At 34.4% G+C, this 27,790-nt stretch overlaps 1 protein-coding gene across 6 annotated transcripts in view; it reads left to right on the top strand.

Annotated features, from left to right (window-relative positions):
• SNTG1 (syntrophin gamma 1) overlaps positions 1-27,790 on the top strand; it is an 818,827-nt gene that overhangs the window by 572,700 nt on the left and 218,337 nt on the right. For all 6 annotated transcript variants that reach the window (XM_077876979.1, XM_077876980.1, XM_077876977.1 and 3 more), the window contains 4 exons: positions 922-978; positions 11,877-11,934; positions 12,721-12,764; positions 12,858-12,899. In XM_077876979.1, the coding sequence (XP_077733105.1) occupies positions 922-978; positions 11,877-11,934; positions 12,721-12,764; positions 12,858-12,899 (201 nt within the window). The remainder of the gene's footprint in view (positions 1-921; positions 979-11,876; positions 11,935-12,720; positions 12,765-12,857; positions 12,900-27,790) is intronic.

The raw sequence follows: 27,790 nt of genomic DNA, 5'->3' as shown, positions 1-27,790 counted from the left end.
TAGTCAAATAAGTAGGGCTTTTGTGGGGACCAGATAACCAACATCTATCCTTGGTACAGCAGAAGATGGTGGGTGGTCTCAAATCATTATAGATGGAGGGGGTTCAAAAACATGAGGAAGTTATAAGTGTGGAGAAAGTTATAAATAAAAGCTTTCAACCTTTCAACACACTTCTAAAATATGCATTAGGTAGAGATGATTGCCCTAAAGAGAGTAATACTGATTTTTTTTTTTTTTAATTAAAGGATCTGTCCAAATGTCGATCTTTGTGACTTTTGTTTCATACACCAATGATTGTTTCCATTGTGGAAGGAAAAATAGAATTGATTTTGAAAATTGATGATTCCAGTGTCATTATTAGTTATGTGTAGAATCCATTCTTTTTTCAAAAAGCAATCATTTTGAATCTGGCTTATCCACAGTTTTCGATCCTAGACACACACAAGAATCATTGATGTGCTGGGAATGGCCGCCTCCCAGCTCAGCTCTCAAATTTCCGCAAGCAAGATGACTCAATAGTGATGGTGATGACGTTGGTTGACAAAGATAATATTTACCATCAACATTGAGTTATTTTTATGTAACCCAAACTTGTCATTTCTTAGACAACAAGAATATATATATGAAAATGAGAAGAGGCTTAAAAATTAAAATTCCAAAATGTGTCCAAAGAGCATTGAAAGTAACCTAATTTGGGGAAATTCAGAAGTTTAATAACAGTACAGTCCCTTTTATCTTGACAAATAAAGTATCCTTTGCTTTGAGAATTACAAAATACTCTGTTTATTTCAAGAACCAGAACCAGTATGCTGTCACAAAATATTTCTTCTTTAAGGAACAAAAACAGAACCCAGAGGAGGAAAACGGTGTGTAAGTATAGTATTAGGAAATGCTAACCACTTTTAAAATCCTGTCTTTCAGGAAAGAACGGTGACCATTAGAAGACAAACTGTAGGAGGATTTGGATTAAGCATAAAGGTAGCCTGTCTTTCCAGTCTATCCTTAAAGGCCATGCTATATTGCCTGCATTTTTGTGTATTTTGATTTTTTGCTGCTTAATAGTTAGATAAGAATGGCTATAGCAAACTCCTCAATATTTGGAGTGAGATATACATTAGGTAGGTTCTCATATTTGGAATTTTACCTGACATTGAATATAGGTTAATAATTTTCTCCATCTGGTGTCATCTAAAATATCAAATATGGTATTATAGTATGCCAGAGTCGGAACTCCTCTATCCAGCCAGTGTAGGAACTCCTGTCCCCTCAGTGAATGGAAAAGAACAAGCTTTACACTAATAATAGTTCAGTATTAGGTGGGTTTTATTCATCTTTTTCTTTTGTTTAGTTTTCCTTTTTTTTTTTTTTTTTTTTTAGGAAACCAGCCATGGCACAATGCCAAGTATATATGATAGACAGAATTTTAGCATCTGATTTATTTTAAAAATGACCATACTGGAAATGGTCACTTCCATTTATTATTAAATTTTATTTTATTTATTTATTTTTTTTATTAAATTTTAAAGGCATTTTTCCCTGTATATGGTTGACTAGTAAAGATGTTCCACACCTGCAAGTTATCATCACTGAAACAAAATAAATTTTAAAAGGATGAGAACTTATATAAATATTGGAAAAGTTAACTCAATGTCTTTAAAACCCTTTAGAAACCTACATCTCTGCACAGGTAAATGAAATTTAACTTTATCTTGACCATTGGGTTAGGTATTTTGCCTGTGTATCATGAAAATCATACATCTCAGGTATATCATGAAATTATATCATGAAATTTAACACAGCTCAGTTTATATATGCTTGGAAAGTGGAACTCTAAATTTTGACTACCAGTTCTGGTTGACATTATGAAAATGACTCAGAAAAATATACCAGTGTGGAATAGCATTGTGTTGTTAAGTGATAAGAATATTACCACATGAAATGTTAGTTTTAAAACATATATTTAACTTTCCTTTATCTATCATCAGCTAAAACCAGGGAGATCTGTAGACCAAGTTATAGAATGTGGAAATGAGTTTCGTTTTTGCTGATATTTATTGGGACTGTTTGGAGGCTTTAAGGGTACCACGGAAGAGGGACATTTGGGTGGCTCAGCGGTTTAGCAGCTAATGTCACGCCCAAGGCGTGATCCTAGAGACCCCAGATCGAGTCCCACATCAGGCTCCCTGCAGGGAGCCTGCTTCTCCCTCTGCCTGTGTGTCTGCCTCTCTCTCTCTCTCTCTCTCTCTCTGTGTGTGTGTGTGTCTCATGAATAAACAAATAAAATCTTAAAAAAAAAAAAAAAGATACCATGGAAGATAGTAAAAAGTCCATAAGAGAGAACAAACACTAAGTGTGAATAAAGCCCAATCTAGAGAGCTGGTTTCATTTGAGATAAGCACTTTCACCTACCAGACCTAATTCAATTTCTTTCTTTTTCTTTTTCTTTTTCTTTTTCTTTTTCTTTTTCTTTTTCTTTTTCTTTTTCTTTTTCTTTTTCTTTTTCTTTTTCTTTTTCTTTCTTTTTCTTTTTCTTTTTCTTTTTTTCTTTTTTCTTTTTCTTTTTTTTCTTTTTCTTTTTCTTTTTTTTCTTTCTTTTTCTTTTTCTTTTCTTTCTTCTTTTTCTCTCTTGCTTTCTTTCTTTTTCTTTCTTTCTTCTCTCTTTCTTCTTTCTTTGTCTCTTACTTTTGTAAAGATTTATTTATTCATTTCAGACAGTGAATGAATGGTGGGGGGGTGGAGAGAAGCAGACACTCCCACCCCACTAAGCAGGGAGCCCAACATGGGACTCCATTTACTACTACACATTTGGAGATCATGACCAGAGCCGAAACCAAGAGTCCATCACTTAACTAAGTCACACAAACACCTTTGACTCTATTTCTGATGGTGGAGCTACATTAGTTTTGTGCCAAATGGAAATATTCTTTTATATCTTTTCTATTTTCATTTATAATTTAAACTCAATAATCCAATATAATTTATTTTTACTAAGATTTTAACCTAGACAGTTTTTAAAACATCAAGAATTTTGCCAAATGAATTATGTCTATTTAATATTTTCATTACTCCAATCCAAACAAAACTCTTACACAAAAATAAATAATTTTTTTATCAAATCAGTGTGTAGTTTCCATTCATAATATTAAACATAAGAAGCAGTATTTGAATTGCAATCTGTGCCATATATTAGGAATTCTGACCAAAAAAGGCAATTATTTTACAATTCTTATGACATACTAACCAGAAATACAAAAATTAATACTTTTACTTAGAATATTATCCAGTCATTTGAAAATTTTCCTTTTAGGGTTTTCCACTTTGCTTTTCTCAGTACTTATCTCTGATATTTGCTTTTTAATTTTTAAACTGTCTTTGATTCTGTTAATGTGTATACATATATATGTCATGTTATATATATGTATCATGTTATATGTATGTGTGTGTGTATATATATGTATACTATATACATAGTGAACAGTTTAAGAAATTGTTTTAGCCTATGCAGAATTAATATTTTAATGTTGAGCATTTATTTATTTTTCTTGTGTATTTATTTGTTTGTGTACTTATTGCTGGAACAATTTGTGACATTAATATAATTACTTACATAAATATATAATCATATATCTTATCCTTATTTGCTTCAGTTAAGTAACCAGTGCTCACACACACTGGAGATTTTGCTGTGAGAATTATTGACTTAAACCTGGAATATCTCAACTGGAGATAACAGAAAGAAGAATGCATGTTGGACAATTAAAGAGGCATTAAACAATATAGTAAAACTCTTACAGGTGCTCCTGAATTTCACTGTACTAAGAACATATGGCCGTGTTATTTCAATTTTACCTTCTAAAAAATTACTTGTAGAAACCCAATCAAAGGGTAACAAAATGTCTTTTTTTTTGGTCAGATAACACTAAAACACTCCAGCATGTGCTGTTACAAGTCAAAGCTAATTGGAGTTGGTGAACAATGTCACAGAGAGGCTTCTTATATAACATGTAGTCAGATGATTGATTTATTAATGTGCCCCAGTGGCTGTAGACTGTGAGCAGTGTGACAACCCTGAAGCTACCAGTGTCCTTTAACCCTTGATGTCACGTGTCCATGTAAAGTGTTCTTGTTCCCCAGTGCTCTCCAGGCAGAGTCCCCTATAAAGGTGGTGAAATAAAAGTGAGCCTTTACCTCCTTTTATTTTCTCTACCTTATTGTTGAGACAATGTTAAAAGTTCTGGGACAAAATTGTGTGTATTAGTCACAGGTGGCTTAGAGGTTGAGGTGGTCATATGTCTGATGTAGTGCACATTAAGGAATGTATCCATCTCTAAATTTCCTGAAATTCTAAGGAAGAAGAGAAAAAACATAAATGTATTAGATATAAATCTTTTAAAATATACTTTATGTCAATTTTAACTTATTTTCTTTTCAAACATTATTTCCCCTTTTATTATAGTTTTGTTTTTTCATCTTAAGAAAATTTTTGGTTTGCATTACTAGCACTTCTTATAAAGTCTGAGACTCTCTTTGAAAAGTCACAATTATTTTAAATCATATCCAAAGATACTAGACCCTCAATGTGGAACACAGTCACCCAAAAAAGAGCTTTGGCGTCAATTACATTGATATTTAATTACACAAATCAGATATATCTCCAGAGATTAATTTTTTTAGATTCCTAAAATTCCATTTTTTCATAAGAGTGCTTTTTTAAAGATTTATTTATTTGTTTTAAAGAAAGAGAGAGAGCATGAGTGGGGAGAGGGGCAGAGAGAGAGAGAAGCTCAAGCAGACTGCCTGCTGAGTATAGAGCCCCACCCTGGGCTTCATCTCCTCACCCTGAGATCATGACTGAGCAGAAACCAAGAGTCAGTCACTTAACCAACTAAGCCACTCAGGTGCCCAATAACAAAAGTGTTTTACTGTGAAAAAGTAGAGACCAAAATTATCTATATAACCATGTTAATTCTACATGACAGCAAAAAAAACAAAAAAACAAAAAACTCACAATGCAGAGCCACGGATCTGTGGGCACTTGACAGACTTGTGCTAAACATTTGTCTTCAGCTCCTAGAAATGAAAGAGATTCTTTTTAACCTTTGAGGAGTGTTCGCATCCCTGGGTCCTGGCTTGTTTCTGCTTTGTTGTCCATGTTACAGTTATTTTCTCACTGCAGAGTAAATCGAGTAGGAGCAAATTGGTAACTGAACCAGGGTGCAATGAGATGAAATTTGGAGGCATGGCATATACACCTTTATAGCTGGCCCTGCCCTATGTTGTCTTAAATGGCACTTCTCTACGAGCCTCTACTCCAGAGCCTCAAAATAGAAATGATGCCCATACTTTCTGATCAGAAACTTAGTCATAAACCACTGCTAGGGTTTTATGCATTGTGCTCATTCCTGTGCTGTCTGCCAGAAATCCTTGCTCATTCAAGCTATTTTTGCCGTTGTGTTATTTTTTTTCATTGTGTTACTTTTTAGAACGCTTATTGCATCTGCTGTAACTTTGATCTTTTTTTGGCACTTCTTTGCAATTCTCCCTGGCTTTTATAATTATTCAATCTTCCTCTATTTAAACATTCTTCAGAAGTCATTGTGTGTTTTTTCCCTTATATCACTTCTTGTTTTTAGCACTCAATAAAATGTCAACCTCTTCTTTATATTTTTAAATTTTCAAAAGATCATTCTCCAAAAACTGAACAAAAGGATCACTAACCTTTTCACTTATAATCACATAATCTTCTCTGTCCCCAGACTGAAAGTGCTTCTTTTCATGAAAATTTCAGAAATTAAAGAAGTAAAAACAATGAATCCTCGAAGTAGTAATTAGTAAAACTTAATTGTCAAGAGACCAAAAAGACAGTTTGCAAAGCAAGAGCAGTCAAACCAAAACATGGAACGAGGCTCAGGGTATATTGTTATAAAGCAATGTGTATAGTGGGAGGGTAGTCACTGTTTATTCCTCACAGAAATTGGTTATAATATCACAATTTTCTTAAATGATAAGGAATTTTTTAGTGTTTACCTCATATCAACCTTGGAAATAGTTCAAGTTTTTCTTATGATTTCTAGAGGCATAAACAAGAAATGACTTGAGTCAGGCTAGCCTTGCAAAATAAGCTAACTGAAGCTTTGTTTGTATGACTCAGGTGGTTTTGTCTGATCAGAGAATTTTCAAGGCTGGTCTCCATTTGTGTTTGATTTTTACACCTTGACGGTCTCAGATTCATCAGGCTAGCTAATGTATATTCTCACTGTTCCTACAGGACATTCCAATCTGCACCCTTGTCTAGTTTTCCAGAGTTCCTAAATTCCTATGGTCTTTTCTGTCCCAGCTTTTCAGTTCCTGCCCCCTTTCCCTCACACCTCACCAGCCTTCTGGCTTTCTGGTAGAACCTTTCGTTCAAGTGCTTATCCCTCTTGTGTGGACTATTCCTGATACTTAACTGTTTCAAAAAATAAGTTAATGGTCTCCTACACCTAAATTCCCCAATAATCATGGAAGTTTTGCATCATAGGTCCCAATATTCTTCTATTTTTGCCTCATTCTTATGAAAATCCACCATATGGATAATTACCTTAAAGTGAGTCACTATCTTATTTATCATCCATATCTTTGAAAATACGATACTATACATTTTCATATTATTAAATCATACCTCTTGTCATTGTCAGTTAACAAATCACCTTTAGAGAAAGGGTGCCAATTATTATTACTAGAAAAGGTTCTATGGAGTTATTTTCCAACAGACAAGGCTGTGTCATCTCTGTCCATTAAGGAAATATTTGTAATCAAAAGTGATTTTTTTTAAAGATTTATTTTTATTTATTTATGATAGACATAGAGAGCGAGAGTGAGAGAGAGGCAGAGGGAGAAGCAGGCTCCATGCCAGGAGCCCAACACGGGACTCGATTCCGGGACTCCAGGATCGTGCCCTGGGCCAAAGGCAGGCGCAAAACCGCTGAGCCACCCAGGGATCCCCTCAAAAATGATTTTTATATGAAAGCTTTAACTTTGCAGCAATCAAGAATGAAATTATAATTATTATTAAAACCTTATCACTTATAAACAATATTGCAAGTATATATTAATTAACTGCTCTTTAAGTAACAGATGCTAAATGCTTTATATTGTTTCATTTGCCCTTTAGTATCCAGCAAAGTAGGTAACTATTGCTATCCCTCTACAGACAGTGCAGTCAAGTATTAAGAGGTTGAGTAATTTACTCATTGCTGTACTTGGCAGAGCTGGGCCTAACCTCACATAAAGCAAATGATGTAGTCCTTACTCTTAATAACTGCTCTGTAGCTATAGAAACCAAACTAAATTATCTCTAAACTCTATACTTGGGAACACAAATAATGTTTCCTTTCTAAATTATCTACATTCTGGTTTATTCAAATGGATCAGTAAGTCCAGGATCAAGTAAGCAATTTAATATGAAGGAGTTGGTATTGATTGTATCAAATTTACCAAATAAAAATATATGTCTTCATAACAGCTATAATAAATTTCTACCTTTTAATTTATTAGTGGGTGATATAAGTATGCCCACATTTATATACATTTCTTCTCATTCTCTTCCCCGTTCTTTTTATTTGATTCTCATTCTTCTGTTTCCACCAGAGACAATATGGACAGATACCATTACATTTCTGCCAAAATCAAACTAAGTGATATTAGCAGGTAGGCATGGCACTCAAATAGAGCATATTTTCCCATGTCCTTTCAGATTATATTATTTTAGGTGTTTCTTCCATGCTTGTTCATTAGGCTCTTGACCTTAATTACTGTGCTGTTATTATCTGTTTACAAATATTTTCCTTGTTCTAAATAGATATATAATGGTGGGGTCTATGTATCTTTTCCCCCCAGAGGCTAGAATATGACTGATTAATTGATTAACCAGAATAATGACAATATTGGATCCAAAATATTTATTTGGTTAAGACTTCCAATGCTCTAAAAACATTCTGGGTTGGATTTGGCGGAATTTTAGTTATACTGGTAAATTCTTTGTATAGAGGCCTACTCAAAATGTATTAGATGGGAAGTTATATCCTGGTTCCTGTAAGGCTAGTTTTAAACTTAATTTTGCATTGAATGGTAACTATTTTAATAATTTTTGGGATGCACCATAGAATATTGCCTCACTTTCCCTAGTCTTGATTTTATACTAGAACAACAAAGCTCAGTTAATTCATTTATTCTCTAAACCTGGAGCACAAGTCTGCACCCTGGCTGGTCTAAGGGTGAGTTGGGGCGAAGCCAGTAAAGGAAGGTCTGCCTTGACCTCCTGCTCTTTACAATCCAGTGGGAAAGTCGACATTGATCAAATTGTGATGTAAATAAATGCAAATAATAACCTGGATCCAGTGTTACAGAAGTGAATTATATCAAGTAAGGAGACACTGATGAATGGGGTCTTTTAGCTGAAATTCTGAATTTGAGTAGGAGTTTACCAGGTTAACAGTAAAATAAAAAAAATAAAAATAAATAAATAAATAAAAAAAACCATCCAGGCAGAAGGAATAGTGTATAATGCTGCCCTGTGGTGCTCAGAGTGACAAGGTTCCTGGATGAAGATGGAGAAAAGGCTGAAGTCACCAGACAGCCTGCTGAGGATTGGGGCTTTTTTCCACCTGTAATAGGAAGCCTATCACCTGTTTTAAACAAGATGAGTTGCATTATGTGATTCTTGACTGGAGAACCTTACATTTCCCCATTTAGGTCCAGAATTAAATCTAATTAACTTTAGTAGAGCTGGACTGCTCTCACAATTCATCTAGTATATTAAGGTACTGTAAGTTTAAGTTCCAATTTTGTCTCCTGAAAATTTGCTCTCTAATTAATTAATAAAGTAATTTTCTGCAGTTAGTTTAGGAATTCTTTCAAAGCCCCTAATGTCTGATTCAAAACAAAAACAAAAACAAAACAAAACAACAACAACAACAACAACAAAACAAAATAAAAAAACCACCTTTGGACTCAAACCATTCAAATATCAGGAGAAATTTTACATACAAAAAAAAAAAAAAATGTTGAAAAAATAGGGGTTAGTTTTATCCTGTCCTTTAAACATAGTTCCAACACTCTGGTCTTGAGGGAGGAGTTACTGAGTTGCCCTTCAGAAATTGTTATTTCAACAGTGTTTTTCTCTAGACAGATCCCAGGGAGAGTTTTCCCGCTGTAGTACCATGGTAACTGGCATGAAAAGTCTGAGCACTAAGAAAATCTTTGGATGAGTAGTTAAAGGAGAGAAAACTGTGAAAAGTGAAAACAGCTGATGACAGCCATACAGACAAGAGTGACATAAACAATGCCACTTTCTGTCCCAAAATATCTGAACCATATAATATCTGGATGAATTTGTTTCTTCTTTTTATGCCACCTAAAACTTCATTGGTGGATGATTCATCTCAGTTAACTAGTTCTTTCTTCTAAGAAATGGAGATATATTCCTAAAATCCTTTTCAATTCCAAATATCTCTAGAAACTAACTGTAACCATGGGCATTTAATTTCATTATACATTCTTAGCTGCTACCTAAAATCATTTTGCAATTTTTTAAAAGATTTTATTTATTTATTTGAAAGAGAGAGAGAGCATGAGCAGAGAGAGGGGCAGAGGGAGAGGAAGAGGGAGAGGGAGAAACAAACTCCCCGCTGAGCAGGGAGCCCAATGTGAGGCTTCATCCCAGGACCCTGAGATCATGACCTGAGCCAAAGGCAGACTGAGCCACCCAGGTACCCCTCATTCTGCAATGTGTTTTAAAGAATGGGGCTATCTTAGGTGTGGGAAAGCTTTTGACTTCATTTATTCTATTCACTCATTCATCAACAAACATTTCAAATATAAAAAAGAAACACATTATTCCATTCACTGAGTTTACATCAACATATGAAACAAACTACCAAAAAACTTTAATGCCCTATTGGAATTTGCATTCTAGATACGAGTGGTGGAAGGAGAATGAAAGCAAATAATAAATATAAGAAATGAGTAGAGATAAGAGTAGATTGGAAGCTGATAAGTATAAAGATAAAGAAAGAATAGAACAGAAAAAGAGAATTGGGAACTTAAAACTCTAAGTAGTAAATATTAAGTCTTAGAATGGATTAGTGCTAAGATTATATACTACCCTAATGCCATATTATTTTATTCATAAATCTTAATCAACAGACTATTTAGAATAATAGCTGACTTGTGTCTATTGTGTGCTAAATAAGCACTCATTTCAATGATACTATCAGTCACAAATTACTATCTTTTGATTAGATGAGAAGTCATTTTAGAATTTGTGCTTGTTATGAACATGCTGACCGAAAGGCAAAGCAGAATTAGAAGCCATGTGGCTAAGACCAGAGACCACAGAGCTAGTGAGGGTAGGTAGATGAATATTTTGTTGGTAGCAGTGTGTTTGAATTTCAATCTAAAATAGTTTTCAATATTTTATTTATCATGTCTCTAATATTCTAGAAGTGCAAAGGACTATTTTCCAAGAAAAAGTTGAATATTACTACTTTTCTCAAAAACTATTGATCACCTATAATTAAATATAGTGACAATTCACTGTTAAAAATTGATATTCATGAAAAAAATACAGTTCTAAAATAACTTTTGTTATGAAGATAGAGAAACCCAGTGGAATTTTAGATTGTCTTTTCAACTATCCTATGTTAACAGTGCTATACTTCTTTTGTGCATGACATTTTATTATTTTTATTTTTATTTTTAATAATTTTTGAAAGATTTTATTTATGTGAGGGAAAGAGTGAGAAAGAGAGAGTGAAGATCATGGAGCGAGGGGTGCAGAGGGACAGGGAGAGGCAGACTCCCCCCTGAGCAGGGAGCCAAATGCAGAGCTCCATTACAGGATCCCAGGATCCTGACTTCAGCTAAAGGTAAACACAACAGACTGAGCCACCCAGGCACCCAGATGTTTTATTCTTTAATGCATTTATTTGATTTTTCAATTATTGTTTTCAAACCTCTCAACTCTGCAATATCAAAAGAGAATTTTTATGCACTTATTTCAGCAATTTATTTTATTTCCTTCCATATGTTTCACTTACTTATTTTTCATTTTTTCATATCTCATTTGGTCAATTAGATTAAGAATTACTACAATGTTTTTGTCAGTTTATTTTATTCTGTTAATTATGTTGTATGTGCTTTCATACAAAGGAATCTAATTTTAATTAAAGATTTGTGGCTGATTCTTTTTCCATCATGCACATGCGCACTCTGATTTTTTTGTGCAAGTAAAGTTCACTTAGCATATCAAAGGGTCTGTGCTTGGTCACCACCATAGAACAACTTGGCTAGTTAATGGAAATACATAATTATCTGGTATTTGGAACTCTAAATAAGAATTTCTACAATGGACAGCATGCTACACATTGAAAAGAATGCCTATTTAAGGCATTTCCAATCTTTATTTGAAAACAAAAACTCTCAAAATCAACTGTTATTAATTACTAGATGCACAGTGAAATTCTAAACTGGTAGAAACTTTTTTATTTATTTTTTATTCATGAAAGACACAGAGAGATAGAGAGAGAGAGGCAGAGACACAGGCAGAGGGAGAAGTAGGCTCCATGCAGGGAGCCTGATGCGAGACTCAATCCTGGGACTCCAGGATCATGCCCTGGGCTGAAGGCAGACGCTAAACCACTGAGCCACCCAAGGATCCCTGGTAGATAAGTTTTTTGGGAGCCCTATCTGCTGAGTGGAGAAAAATCCATGAGTTTATTTAAATTATAGCTGGTGTCCATTAACATATTATTCATGGCATATATTGTTTCCTAATTAAAAGCTGTATTTTTATTTTTTGCAATTAAAAAGCATAATATATGATTTTCTCTTTTTAGGGGGGAGCAGAACATAATATTCCAGTTGTCATTTCAAAAATCTCCAAGGAGCAAAGAGGTAAAGTGTTAAGAGAATTACATGGTAACTATTCCTTTGTAAGCCATTCTTACTGAAGAATTGGTCAGTATTAGTATGTGATTGACTAGCTCCAGGATCCCCATGACCAGAGAGTAAGTGGCCAAGTCAGATTGCTGAGTCCATCCGTTTATTACTCCAGAGAAACGTTTCTCTCACAGGAAAGCATAGATGAAAGATGAGAGCATGTGACTATGTATAAATTAGGGACTGCATAGCTAATTAATTGTTTCATTAAACAAGCAAACATATAGACAAATTTAATGATAACAAATAAGGCAGTTCCTGAAACACACATTTTTTTCATTTCTTATATGCAGTTTAACTTAATCTGCCATGATATTTCATCCAAAGATGTAAAACAACTGTTTCAATGACTGAAATCAGTAAGATAATCTAATGTTTAAAAAGAAACTCAGAGTTGATCTCATAGCTGATGGATTAATGTCTAGATAGAAACCTTCTCACAGATACTTTAATATTATAAGTACATGAGAAACTTTTGTCGTCCATCAAGAAGACTAACAAGTTTTAGGCAATTGTAAGATTTGAAGCGATATGATTAAATGGAAATAGGTGTTCCAATATCTGGGCAGAATCATACAATTGCCTTTGCATTCCTATTACTTGTGGATCTTTTAAGATGCTATCTGTATAAAACATTTAATATTTCCCTTGTATCAATTTTTATTTTACTTAATTATAAAACCCTTTCATCTGTATGAAGAAAATAGTCAATGCGTAATCATTGCCTTTCTTCCTTCACAGCGGAACTTTCAGGACTGCTTTTTATAGGAGACGCAATTCTACAGGTATACATTTTACCCTTATTTTCTATGTGCAACCAAAACATAAATTCAATTCACAGTATGCCACATGAAACCATAATTTTCTTTTCATTGCAGATAAATGGAATCAATGTGAGAAAATGCAGACATGAAGAAGTGGTGAGTTTTCTTTACTTTTTCTTAATAACATAATTTTCCCCATGTGCAAATAAGGATCTACTGCATTGCTAAACACTGTTCAACTTACTCCTTAGGTAGATGTGACATTGGTCCAGTGTGATAATCAGATTTTCAGATGATCTCTTCATTGGTGCCCGCATGTGTGTTTCATATTAGAAACAGGTCTGTGAGTAGTAAGTATCCAGGACAAAATGTAATTCAAAAAAATACTTTGACTGGCAGGGATTAATAGAAGAACTGGAGAAAACATAATAAGCAACCCTCAATGTCCACTAAATATATCTCTAGGTGAAATACACCTCTAACTCCTTGCGAATGTTTAAAAGCATATAAATAATATGAGGCGCCTAGGGGGCTCAATTCATTAAACATCTGCATTCAGTTCAGGTCATGATCCCAAAGTCTGGGATTGGAGCCCCATGTTGGGCTCCCTGCTCAGCAGGGAGTCTGCTTCTTCCTCCCCCTCTGCTGCTCCCCCTGCTTGTGCTCTCTCTCTCTCAAATAAATAGAATCTGAAAAAAATGAATAAAATCTTATATTTTTGTTTCCAAAGTCTTACCCAGTAGCAGAGTCAACTGGAAGAGCATAGAAAGTGTGTGTGTATGAAAGATAGAGAGAGAGAAAGAGAAAGAGAAAGAGACAAAATTTAAAGGAGTTTAATCTCAAGGCATCCTGAATTAGCACTGGGCAGAATGGTCATCAATTTTGTGTTTTTGTGTTGTTGTGTTCTGTATGTATGTATGCATGTACGTATTTTTGGGTGTCGATAAATATGCAGATCTGAAGGCCCAGCCTCATATGTTCTGATTCAGTCAGTTTAGGTGGGCCCAGGAATTCAGATTTTAACAATCAGGCCCAAGTGGTTCCATTGTAGGTGGCCTATAAACCACACTTTGGGAGAAGCTGGAAAGTGGAAGGGCTTCTGATGGGGATGGTTAGAAGACATAAAACGTGGTACTAAATGAATAGGACTGTGTTAGGCATTTGGGAAACATTTGTCATGGTTGATTAAATAAGATTTATAGAGCCTTCAGTGAATTTCTGTAGTGGCTCACATAAGAAGGGATAGAGGAGAAATTATGTCTAAAAGTTTATGCTCAAGGATTGCATTTGAATACATTGCTCCTCTGTTAAACACTATTTAGAGAAAACTATTCTGATACGTTTGTGTATTTCAATCCTCAACAAGGCACCTGTGAAGTGTCTGTGAGAAACCACAGTTCCACAAGTAGTGATACAGGCGGGTTCTCAATCTTGCATGCTTGGACTAACTGATCCAGTTTGTTAGTATTCATCACTTGTTTTGTTCTTCTCCAAAATCTTACTTGGGTTACTGTGTTGCCACTCTGTGGTGAACATCCTATAAAATATGTGTTTCAAGCCTTGAGTTTACTACAAATATGTACAGAAAAATCAGTGTTTTAGAACAGGTTTTAGAAAAATGAGAGAACAGCACAGAGCACTGCAGATTCGGTCACAGCCACAAATGTTAAAGATGACCATGTAAGCAAGGTATTTTTAACTTTAGTCTTTTCTCAAAAACGTAAGTTGATTTTAAACTCATTGTACAGAAAGCAAAAATAAGTGCATTCTCTTTTAAAACCACATGCTGTTAGATGGAGTTGTGTTTGCAGTTGGTCCTTCCGAGGCAGACAGCATGCTTACACAAGCCGTGCTGTAGTTTTGATTAGACAGATTAGTGTGGCATGAAAGATTAGCTTGTGCTAGTAATGCCACTTCCTAATGCTGTTCATTCTGCTTCAAAGAAAAGGAATTTAGGATGTAATGCAAATTATATGTGGCTCTTCATGATACACTTATTTTTTCAAGAGGCTTAACATCATCAGCTTTGAATTATGGGCACTAATATTCTTAAATTCCAATCTTTCACTTTCCAACAGTGATTAGATGCTTTTGTCTTCATTGCTAATTACCTAAGCAACTAGACTGACTTGTACCTCAGTGGGGCTGAGATATTAATTAAATGTTTAAGAATGTACTTAAATGGGCAGGAAAAGGCACAACAAGCTTAGAGGATATAGATGGTTTTAAAATAGCATGCTGATGTACCACGTTCAGTATTCCAAATCAGTGATTCACACAGAGTTCCAAACTCAGAAACAAATTGAGTAGGTCCGACAGTATGTTGTGGGTGCATGTAACTTTCCTCTAATTCATCTACATTACTCATTGACATTGCTAGAAATTTTGTATTTGGTCCCTGAGTAGCTTCACTCTTAGGATGCCTTTCACAATACAGCTGCAACTTCTGTGTCAGAGTTACAAGGCTTACTCTATGTAGAAGGGGAATCCCACGGTATCTGCTATGGGTACCCAATAGAACTGTTAAGGAATTATTTAGCCTAATGCCTAGAATTAGATTGCTGAAGCATTTGTGTCTGTGTGTTTCTCATGTTACTAGTGTGGACATAAAATAAGTCCGTTCTGGCTGCACTTGTACCATGCAAGGGATAAAGAAGATTGCTGAAGGGGAGAATCTTCCAAAGTTTCCTCATTAAGAAAGACTAGCATGAGTGCCAAGTGTTGCTTGGCATGTGAGGCGGTGGGAGGGTAGCAGGGTACCCAGTTGAGAGGGCTTTCCCACTCACAGACAATTGTACACAAGTCCTAGCTGGACCATTTATTAACATTGTGATTTCAGACAAATGAGCTTACTTGTTCTGTCCCTCTCTTATTCATCTGTAAAAACAAATTATTAATTACCTGTATAAAGATCAAATGGTAGTAATGTATATGAAACTCCTAGCACAGAGCTGACAATTAAGACAAATTAGGTATTATTTTGTGCCATCAAATAATATTGCTTCACATTTGACACTCATCTCCCTGTTTACTCCCAGTGGTTACTACCTGTGTCAGTACTGGTCAGTGTCTTGTTGAGATCCATCTTGCCCCTTAGAGCTTCCATACACAGAGGGTCCTAATGCATGCCTGTCTGCACCTCAAGCTCCTTCTACCACACCCAGTTGGAAGTTGAAGTGGATACCCATGCCTGGAGGAACAGAGACATTTGAAAATGAGGGTTCCTTGTTCATTGTAGTAGGTGTTTCTTTTTGTTTTTTTTGTTGTTGTTGTTGTTGTTTTTTAAATTTTTTATTCATTTATGATAGTCACAGAGAGAGAGCGAGAGAGAGAGGCAGAGAGAGAAGCAGGCTCCATGCACCGGGAGCCTGATGTGGGATTCGATCCCGGATCTCCAGGATCGCGCCCTGGGCCAAAGGCAGGCGCCAAACCGCTGCGCCACCCAGGGATCCCTCTTTTTGTTTTTGATGTGAATTGCATTTTGTAGTCTATGACTTATACTCTGGAGATACCAAAAGTCCCTGATGTACCTTTTTTTTTTTTTTTTCAAGGAAACCTAGATCCATTACCACTGTTGATATTAAGATTGATTCTATTATTGTTCACCTTACCACTGAACCCTAGACACATTAAATGGATTGTCATCTATCTATCTATCTATCAGCTATCTATTTTATTAACAGGTAAACTGATCATATCAAAATCTGAGTACCATGTATATGAAGTACATTGAGATGGAAACTTTTTTGAGAAAGAATATACAAATAACTTTGTCTCTAAATTTATTGCTAGGAGGATGTCATTTCTGTGGAGTTTATTAAAAGACCATATAAAAATTATTAGGAAAGGGCATGTTGACTAATCCCAGTCTTCAAAATATAACAGTGGTCTATTTATGCTCACTAAAAATAAAAGGACATAAGATCTAGCTATAGTAGAAAAAAATGCATCTTGAGTCTATAATCAAGATAGAAATGAGACTCTATTAGTAGAATTGAAATTTCCATCTAATAAGACTTTCAAAATAGAATAACTCATCACTAGGCAAAGCCAAATGCATGGATAGAGGATTCCAGAGGTTTCCTTCTAAATTATTTCTGCTTTCATGTTTGAGATTTATGGGTTTTAAAAAGAGGCTCATTTGCCTTTTGTTTTCATGGTTTTACTGATAGAAAATATTAGATAATTAGAAATGTAAATAACTATCTCGTTCTGAATTTTTAATTTTAAACCTAACTCTGAAAAGCTGTGTAATTCTTATAAAAGCAGAATGAATATCTCAAATTACGCAAGTTAAAATGATATATGCATTCAATATAAACAAATTTTGATAAAACTAATATAAGATGTTATTTAATAGAATTTTAATTGTTCTAATATACTTAATTTAATTCAAAATTTCCATTGGAATAAGATGAATATTTTTTTAAACTTATATTAATCAGAAAATAACTTTAAAGGGTTTATATCCTATTATCTGAAAATAAAGCAGTAATTTATACATTGGTTTACGAGGTTTTGAGTTACCAAGGAACATATTTAGGATGTGATTTAGGAACACACATCATTTTACACCATGGCAAAAAAGATTGAAATGTCACAAGAGTTACAAATAATATTTTACCTAACTGCTAATAATTTTTAATTTGTTCTCAGTTTGGAAATGGGTTTTGAGGTCTAACATATTAATGATTTCCTTAAGAATTCTAATCATGGTGGACTCTTTTTCTTTGAATTAACTACCACCAAGGAAAGCCATATGTGAAATAATTACACTTTTAATATTTCCTGCTGATTTTAGAAATGTTTAATGCAAAGACAAAAAAGTGCAAAATATTGTTTATGCTATGTTTGATTTTGGAAAGAAATAAAATACCAGGAACCTGCCTTGTCTACATATTTAGCTTTTTATTAGAACTGTTTGGAGTTCCTTCTCCGCTAAACCCACAGGTCTGTCTCTTCATTAGGTATAAATATAGATAGCACAGGCCACACTTTAATTAGATGCATGCACTTCACTCTTGGCTACTGAGTCTCATCAAATCCTTATTTGCTATCTAACAGCTCAAAGACCCAATTTCGCTGCTACGCTAATAATGAGACAAAGCCAACCCCGATAAACCAATTCCTTAGTGGGGGTCCCAGCCAATTTTTATCTAGAGGAATGGACATAGAGAATACATAGCAGCAGGCACAAGGAGACCTGTCATCCTAGGGGGCAGAGTGACTCTTGAGGTAGGAATAAACATGTTGATTGTCCCTCTTCATCTTCTGCAAAGACTCTTTGTAGTCATTACCACTCTCCAGGTTAGAACAATGAGGGTAGATGTGTGTTATAGAGCTCATACACTTTTCACAAAACTGACATTAATTTTCAAAATGATTAAAATCACCCAGGTGGAGGTACTGGGTGGTTCAGTCAGTTAAGTGTCTGCCTTCGGCTCAGGTCATGATCCCAGGGTCCCAGATTTGAAATACATCCATGTTAATATCTTTTTCAGCTAAAAAGTTCAATTATTTTAAAAGAACACACACTTTGTTAAACCTGTAGAACTATAGAAGGCAAATAGTGAACTCTAGTGGATCTAACTATGGGCCTTAGTTAATAATAATGTATTGAAAGGGGTTATGAATTGTAACAAATTAATACACTGGTGTAGGATCTTAATAATAGAGGATACTCTGTGTGAGAGAAGATGGGGAGGGAACTTTTTGCATAATTCTTCTATAAACTTTAAAGCATTCTAATGCTTTTCTTTGCTAAAAAGGAAAGTCCAGGGATGCCTGGGTGGCTCAGTGGTTGAACATCTGCCTTTAGCTCAGAGCGTGATCCTGTAGTCCCAGGACTGCGTCCCCCATCAGGCTCCCTGCATAGAGCCTGCTTCTCCCTCTGCCTCTGTCTCTGCCTTGCTCTCTCTCTGTGTCTCTCATGAATAAATACATAAATAAATCTTTAAAAAAAAAGTGAAGACCATTAAAACTGAATAAAAAGGAAAAAACCACCCCACACACATTTCTGTGCTTTCGTGAGTGAATAGATATATGCCCAAATCATGGCATTTATAAATTAGGCATATACAAAAATCATGAAAATTGGGAAGTGATACTGAGAGTAGTCATAATTACTCAGATTAGTTTTTCTTTTTTGGGGTATCCATTACTCCTATGGACTTAGCCTGTGTCCCAGGAGAAAGCTTATTAGATTCAGGGAAAAAAAACCCTGAAGAAAAATGTTTTGGAGAAAATGACTAAAATATCAGAGTGTGAGGAATTATGCCTTGCTGTCTCTAAGAAAATGTCTCTCAGAACACTCCCTACCACTATGTGATAAAGGAAGTGGTACCCAGTAGAAGCAGCCACTGTGTCCGGCAGAAGCAGTAATGTCATCAGTGTCTGCCATAATGAAGAGAGTTTAACAGAAGTGAACAAAGAAGAAAGAAAGATGGAGCACTGGACAAATGGAAAGACTAATTTGTAAGCACATGGACACTCAGAATCATTAGGGAATAAATAATTTTTATTTATTTCTGCAATTTTAGAGGGGTAAAAAATAAATGAGTCTAGAGTTATGCATTCATCTATTACTCTCCAAGTGGGTAGTTCTTACCAAGGGCCTTCTGGAGTTCTGTGTTCTGAAGTAATTCTGAGACATCTCAGGATGCTACAGGCTACTACTGAAGGTCATTGGGGCAATACCCATGATTCTCTGGATCAGAGATCAGAGAGTTAGAAAGGGAAAAAACCCAAGATCTAGTTAAAGATCCAAATACCTGTGGTCACCTGGATAGGAAATGACTCTGTAATTTTAAAGCAGAAAGATATCCTATTATACATGTGTTTACTTTTAAGACCTAAAACAGCTGCTATAGATACTATCACACCTTTACTCAATAGTTACAGTTTTGTGTATATAAACAAACTCCTAAAAAACTTGCTCTGGTTCCTAGTTTGGGATATTGAAATAGCATAGAAAAAAAAGTATATTTGACCCGTTCAGGATTATTTATCAAAAAACAAATCTGCTTTGGTCTGAATGTCTGTGTCTCTCCAGACTTCATATGTTGAAATTCTAATGCCAGTGTGATAGCATTGGGAAGTGATTAGGTCATGACTGTGGAGCCCTCGTGAACAGGATTAGTGACCTTATAAAAGAGGCCGTAGGAGCTACCTACCCACTTCCCTCATGTGAGAATATAAGAAGTCTACACCCCTGGAAAGGGCCTTTGCCTGACCATATTGGCTCACTGATATCGGACTTCCAGTCTCCAGACTGCAAGAAATAAATTTCTTATGTTTGGAAGCTACCCAGTCTATGATACTTTGTTATAGCAGGTGGAACAAACAAAGACATCTTCCCACGTGGTATATGTGCGATGTTAAACAGAGATTTGGAGTTAAAGGAAATGTTTTTATTCTTCCCCTCCTGAAACTTTTTTTTAAAGATTTTTATTTATTTATTCATGATAGACATGGGAGAGTGGGGTGCAGAGACACAGGCAGAGGGAGAAGCAGGCTCCATGCCATGCTGGGAGCCCGGTGCGGGCCTCGATCCGTGACTCCAGAATCACGTTCTAGGCCGAAGGCAGGTGCCAAACCGCTGAGCCACCCAGGGATCCCCTGAATCTCTTTTTAATAAAAATAAACAGAGTCATTGGTAACTTTTTTGAAAATGGAAAGCAGATTTTCATTCATGGAAACTATCCTAGGTGGTCTGACAAAGCTGAAGCAAAAGCCAATGTTTAGCAAGCATTCACATCGCAGAACTGAGGAATCAGAGCGAAAAAGGGTGTTCAGCTAAAAACAGGAGTTGAATTAAAATTCACCAAGAGTGAGTATTTGGCTCCAGGCCTAGCAGAAGGCATAGGGGAGGTTCAGCACTACGATAAAGTAAGATACGTGTTCTGAACAGCAAGTTTCTCTGCTTTTCTCCTTCTTTAACTCTTAGAACACTGGCATAGAGGTGGTGTTTGTTTTATTTTGTTTTGTTTTTACCACTAAGAGGGGAGGTGAAATTTATAGTGAAATTGATCTAAGAGAAATAACCCACCAATAATACGTTTGGGCTCTTCTACTGCAGGCTGAGTTCCCACCAAAAACTCCACAGGAGAGCCCAGTAGTGGAAAAACCATGTGACCTCTACCCAAAGCTGTCAATTTGCTTTTCAGTGCCTCACCCTTAAATATTGACCTATGCTAAAGGATTACCAGTATTGGAAGGAAATTATCCATATCAAGACAACAGTTAAAGCAGAGAGACAAAAAAAAAAAAAAAAAAAAAAAGGAAGGAAGGAAAAAGACAATGCAATAGTTGAGGAAAAAAGTGGGAGTACTCAATACTACAGTATTTTCAGAGAAGGCAGAAACTATTACATGCATTTTTTAAAAGTCATCATTATATATAAAAAGAACATGTGGAGAAGAAAAGAAGATATTCAAACTTTGTTTATAATATTGGAAAAAAACACAGAATGTGGAAGGATTACAAAATAAAGTTGAGAAACTGGTCAAAATGGAATGAAATAACAAATAAGTAGGCAATATGACAGAAAAGAATATTAGAGATAGCCCATTCAGGAATTCTAACATCAGAACGATAGAATTTAAGTATTTTCCCAAGAAAATACTTGGGATAAAGGGATCAGCTATTATCTAAGGAATGTCACAAGAAAGGTATCCAGATTTGATGTATATGCTTTCAAATATAAATGAAATGGCAAACAAAAAAAGAAAAAGAAAAAGAAGAATGTCTACATATCTATGCTTGCTATATAGTAGCATAATACTATGATTTTAGCTAGCATTTCCCTAATGACTAAGAATTTTGAACATTTTTTATATGCTTATGATATTCCTTTATATTGTTGATTAATTGGGTTATTTGACTTATCCATTTTGAAGTTTATTTTATACATTCTGGCTGCAAGTCAAATATATAATTTGCAAATATTATTCCCAGTCTTGGCTTGTCCAGTTTCTTAATTGTATCTTTTGAAGCTCAAAGTTTTTGATTGTCATGAAGTTCATTTTATGAATATTTTAACTTTATCACTTGATCACAGCTTTTGCTGTCTTATCTAATAATTCTAAGAGTTGGAAGATCTGTTGCTTTGTTTTCTTCTGAGGGTTTTATAGTTTTAACTGTTACACTTAAGTCTATCATCAAATTTCAGTTAATTTTTGTATATGGTATGAGTTAAGGTAATATGGGTATCTAATTGTCCCAGCTCATTTGCTTTGGCACGTTTGTTACAATGAATTGTGCTAAATTTAAGAGTTTATTTTTAGATACTTCTGTTCCATTAATCTGTGTATGCTTAGGCCAATATCACACCATTGATTATTGTAACTTTGCGGTAAGTCTTGCAAATGAAAAATTTAAGTCTTCAAATTTTATTCTTTTCGTATTTGATTTTTTATTTTTGTTTTATTTTTTATTTTCTTATATTTGAGTTTTAAGAAAACTTTATGTTAGAACAGTTTTAGAAAAAAAAATTGTAAAGATAGTTTTGAGTGTTGTAATATACTCTATACCCAGTTTCCCTTTACTAATATTGAATTATTATACATTTCTGATGATTAATAAATATTGATACATTTTTATTAATGAAAGTCTAAATAACACCCTATTCATATGTCCTTAGTTTTTACTTAATATGGTTTTTTCCCTTCCCAGATCCCTTCCAGAACACACGTTGCATTTAGTAGTTTGTCTTAGACTCCTCTTGGCTCTTATATTTTCTAGGGTTCCTTTTTTGATAACTTGACCAGTTTTAAGGAGTACTGGTGAGATGTTTTGTAGAATATATCTCAATTGGGCTTTTCTCTGATTTATTCCTTGTCATTAGACTGGTCTCTGTGTGTTGGAGAGGAAGACCATAGAGGCAAAGTGCATTATCTTATCAAGTGTTTATACCATCAACATCATTTTATTAGCATTAATATTAATTTTGATCACTTTGCTGAGATAGAGTTTGTCAAATTTCTCTACTAAAAGTTATTTTTTTTCGTATTCTTTCCATACTGGGCTCTTTGGAAGGAGTACACTATGGAGAGACCACACTTAAACAATGTGGAATATACTTCACCTCCACAGCAGTACGTTGTCTACTTACATTCTTTAGAATTCTACTATATGTGAGATCTGTCTATACATCTTAGTTTATTTGTTTATTCAATCATATCAATAAATCAGTATAGACTTGTGGATATTTATTTTATACTTTGGATTATAAACCAATGCTGCTTTACTTTTTTTTTTTTTTGCTCATGTGATTCTAACATTAGCCCTTAGGAGCTCTTTCAGTTGGTTTCAGTGTGTCTTTCAAATATTCCCTCATTTTTTTTTAAGCATTTCTTCTTTTTTGACACTAAAATATGTTTCAAACTCATCCTGTATATTTCCTGCCAATCTAATAACCAGCCATTTCTCCTAGAGGCCCTGCTTCCCTTTATTAGAGAATATATTAGAAACCAAAATCTGAGTCCTGGGTGTGCTCCTTGAGGGCGGAGTAGAAGTACCTTCTAGATACACTCAGCTGATGAAACAAGGAAATATATGAGTGTGTGCAGACTTGTTCATATACCCAAAAGCATTCATACACATTCCTATATATAATCATTTGTATTAAGCCGAAAGTGGGTTTATATGGCTGCCTCCAAGCTAATCCATTATCATATGCATGATTCGGCCCGCTCTCCTGCTTCTCTGTAACCTCCCACTTCAATAAATGTCTACATCATCTGCCATCCATTGGTTAAGTGCTCAAATCCAGGACACATATACAGCAATATCAGAATTGTTAATCCATTCCCCAGTGGGAAAAACTTTATTAAGTAGAATAGAGTTTATGTACAGTTCTTTTGTTTTGTTTTGTTTTGCCTTCAGTCTTACAGATTTTGTTTATTTACAAAGTTACAGAACTTAGTACCACTACCACATCCCCTTCAGTGAAGTTGTTTCAAACATTCATAATAAAATTAGACTTTTATCACATTCTGTATTGCATCATAATATCCCCCCAGTCTCCTAAATGATTTTAAAAAAAAAATTTGTACACATTAAGGTTCTCTCCCTTTTTGGCTGTAAATTCTATGAGTTTTAACAAATACAGAGTATCATGTATGACCATTATGATGCCATATAGGATAGTTTCACTTTCCAAAAAAAATCCTCTTCATCTGTTCCTTTCCTACTTCTTCCATGCCAGGATTATCTGGAAATGATCATTTTACGATCCTTATAGTTTTGCCTTTACAATAACATTACATAATTGGATCTGAGAGAATATAGCCTTTTTAGATTGGTTTGTTTCATTTAGCAACGTGCATTTATGAATAACCCATGTCTTTCCATGGCCTGATAGTTCATTTCTTTTTGAGCACTGAATGATATTCCATTGGTTATATGATGGAATAGTAAACAACTGCACTACAGTTTGTTTATCCATCCACCTACTGAAGGACAGACATCATGCTTGCTTCTGGTTCTTGGTAATTATAAATAAAGCTACTGTAAATATTTGCATACAGGTTTTTGTGTGGACAAAATTTTCAAATTATGGACATTAATCTAGGACTACAATTACTGATTACAGAGTAAGACTATATTCAGTTTGTATGAAACTGCCAAACTGTCTTCCAAAAAGGCTGTGCCATTTTATACAACCACCAGTAATGAAGAAGTGTTGCCAGTGTTGTATATTCTCACCAGCAATTGGTATTGTCAGGTTTTTTGGTTATATACCATGTTAACAAGTGTGTAGTAGTTTCTCATTGTTATTTTCATCTACAGTTCCTTAGTGACAAAGGATATTGACCACTTTTTCATATGCTTATTTGCCTTCTTTGTATTTTCTTTGGTGATATGTCTGTTTGTACAGTTTGCCCCCTTTTTAATTGAGTTAGGAGTTTTCTTATTGAGAGTTAAGTTCTTGGTATGTATTGGAGATAATTATTTGTATATGTTGTATACAGCAACAAACATTTTTTTCAAATATTTCTTTTAAAAATATTTTCTCCCTGTTTGTGAGTTGCCTTTTCATTTTCTTAAAAGTAAATTTTTCAGAAAAGAGGTTTATCATTTTAATAAAGTCCAATGCATCAATTTTTTCTTTCATGAATTGTGCTTTTGGTGTTGCATTTAAAAACTCATCACCAAAAAATTAATTAATTAATTAATTAATTAATTAATTAAAAAAACCTCATCACCAGAGGCACCTGAGTGGTTCAGCTAGTTAAGCATCCACTCTGGGCTCAAGTCATGATCACAGAGTTGTGGGATTGAGCCTCTTGTCAGGCTTCCTGCTCAGCAGGGAACCTGCTTCTCCCTCTCTCACTCCTCCTACTTGTGCTCCCTCTCCCTCTGTGTCAATAAATAAAAACAAAAAAAAATTAAAAACTCATCACCAAACCCAAGATCATTGGGTAATTTCCTTTGCTTTCTTCTAAATATTTTATACTATTGAATTTTACATTTAGTTTTATGATTAATTTTGAATTACTTTTTGTGAAAAGGGTAAGGTTTGTTTCTAAGTTATTATTACCATTATTTTTTGCATATAGATTTTGATTGTTATAGCACATTTGTCAAATGACTGAATTTTCATTGTATTACCTTTACTCCTTTGTTGATCAGTTGACTGTACTTGTGTGAGGCTATTTCTGGTCTTATTTTCTTCTGTTAATCAATATGTGTGTTCTTTTGCCAATAGCATGTTGTCTTGATTATTGCAGCTTTATGGTAAGTCTTGAAATCAGGAAGAACATGTCTACTAACTGTTCTTCTTCCTCAGTATTCTATTGACACTTCTAAATCTTGCTTTTCCATATAAACTTTAGAATTACTTTTAGGTTTTATTTTCCAGTTTTTATTTAAATCCCAGTGAGTTAACATACAGTGTAATATTAGTTTCAGGTGCACAATATAGTGATTCAACAATTCCATACAACAACTTAGTGCTTATCACAAGTTCACTGCTTAATCCCCATCACTTCTTTTTTGTGGCATATTTTTTTTTATGGACATAGTTTTATTTTTTTTTTATTTTTTTTATTTATTTATGATAGTCACAGAGAGAGAGGCAGAGACATAGGCAGAGGGAGAAGCAGGCTCCATGCACCCGGAGCCCGACGTGGGATTCGATCCTGGGTCTCTAGGATTGCACTCTGGGCTAAAGGCAGGCGCTAAGCCGCTGCGCCACCCAGGGATCCCTCTTGTGGCATATTGTACTAGCTGGACTTTCAATATGATTTGAATAAACATTTTGGAGAAAATATGTCCTTGCATTGTTTCTGGTCTCGATGAGAAGGATTTTAGCTTCCTACAATTAAATATGTGTTAGCTGTGGGGTTTTTTTGTAGATGCTCTTTATCAAGTTGAGGAAGTTTCCCTGTATTTCCGCTTTGCCAAGAATTTTAATCACGGATATATGTAAGGTTCTTTCAAATGCTTTTTCTGCATCAATTGATATGACCCTAGTATTTTTGTTGTTTAGCCTTTTGATGTGGTAGATGACACTGATTGAATTAAAAATGTTAAATCATCCTTGCTTACATGGAATAAATCCAATTTGGTGTGGTATATAATTCATTTTATAGATTGTTGGGTTTGATGTGATAAAATTTTTTTGGAGATCATTGTGTTAATGAGATATACTGGTCTTAATTTTTTTCTATAATGTTTTTTAAGATCATTTTTGATATTAAGATGACTTTGGAAATGTTTCTCCTGCCTCTATTTCTAGATAGGATTATAGAAGATTGTTAACATTTCTTCATTAAATATGATAGAACTCAACAGGGAAACTGTCTTGGTTGGGTCCTTTTTATCTTTTTTTTTGTTATGTTATTAGTATTGGTTCAATTTCTTTGATATAGGCCATTTCAGAATACCTATTTTTCCTTTCATGAGTTTTAGTAGTTGTGTCTTTCAAAGAATTGATCCATACCTTCCAAGTTATCCAAATTGTGAGCATAGAGTTGTTCAGAGTATTCCATTATTAACCTTTTGTTTTAAAGTCCATAGGATGAATAGAGATGACCCTCTTTTATTTCTGATATCGGTAATTTATATCTTCTCTCTTTATTTCTTGATTAGTCTTGGTTAGTCTGGTAGTCTGGTTTATCAATTTTATTAATCATTGTTCAGATTTATTTAATTATTATTCATGTTTCAAAGAACAAGTGTTTTGTTTCATTGATTTTTCTCTGTTGCCTTTGTTTTCCATTTCATTGATTTCCTCTAATTTTTATTGTTTGTTTTCTTTGTGCATTAGGCTTTGTTGCTCTACTTTTGTAGTTTCCTATAGTGGAAGCTTATAGCATTGATTTTAATCTTATTTTTTAATATATGCATTTGATGGTATACATTTCTCTCTAAGCATTCCTTTCCAGCTCTTTCTGTTAGTGATTTCCCCCTTAAAGTCCTTGTGCTTGGGGATATACTTTGTATGATTTCTTTTCCTTTTAAATTTTCTTTTCTGAGCTAGAATTTGGTCTGTCTTTATGAATTTTCCATGTGAGCCTGGGAAGAATACACATTTTACTTTTTTGGATGGAGTATTCTGTGGAACTCTATTGTGTGAATCAGACTGCTATTGTTGTTTAGTTCAATAATACCATTGCAGAATTGCTACCTGCTTGAACTATTATTTCTTAAAAGAGTGCTATTGAAGTCTACAACCATCATAATGGACATATCTATTTCTCCTTCAATTCATCAGTACTTACCTCACATATTTTCATATTCTCCTGTTAGATTATTTAGTATTACTAAATATTCTCAGATTTTACTACTTTATTTTTATTCAATTCCCTTTTAACCTGGAGAAATTATTTTGGTTCTGAGGTTGGCTCTGTGTGTGATTCATAAGTTCCTCCAGCTATCTTTGATTAGTGTTAGCAAGGTACATTTTTCTCTAAGCCTTCAACTTAATCATATTGATATATTAAATTTTTGGTAGAATTTAGAGTTAGATCTTTTATATATCCTTGATAATCTCTTTTTTATTAGATAAATTTAGACCATTCAAATATAAAATTATTATTGAT

Source organism: Canis aureus, chromosome 28 (assembly GCF_053574225.1).
Source record: "Canis aureus isolate CA01 chromosome 28, VMU_Caureus_v.1.0, whole genome shotgun sequence".
Classification (NCBI taxonomy): Eukaryota; Metazoa; Chordata; class Mammalia; order Carnivora; family Canidae; genus Canis; species Canis aureus.
This window is presented reverse-complemented; position numbering and strand designations above follow the sequence as displayed.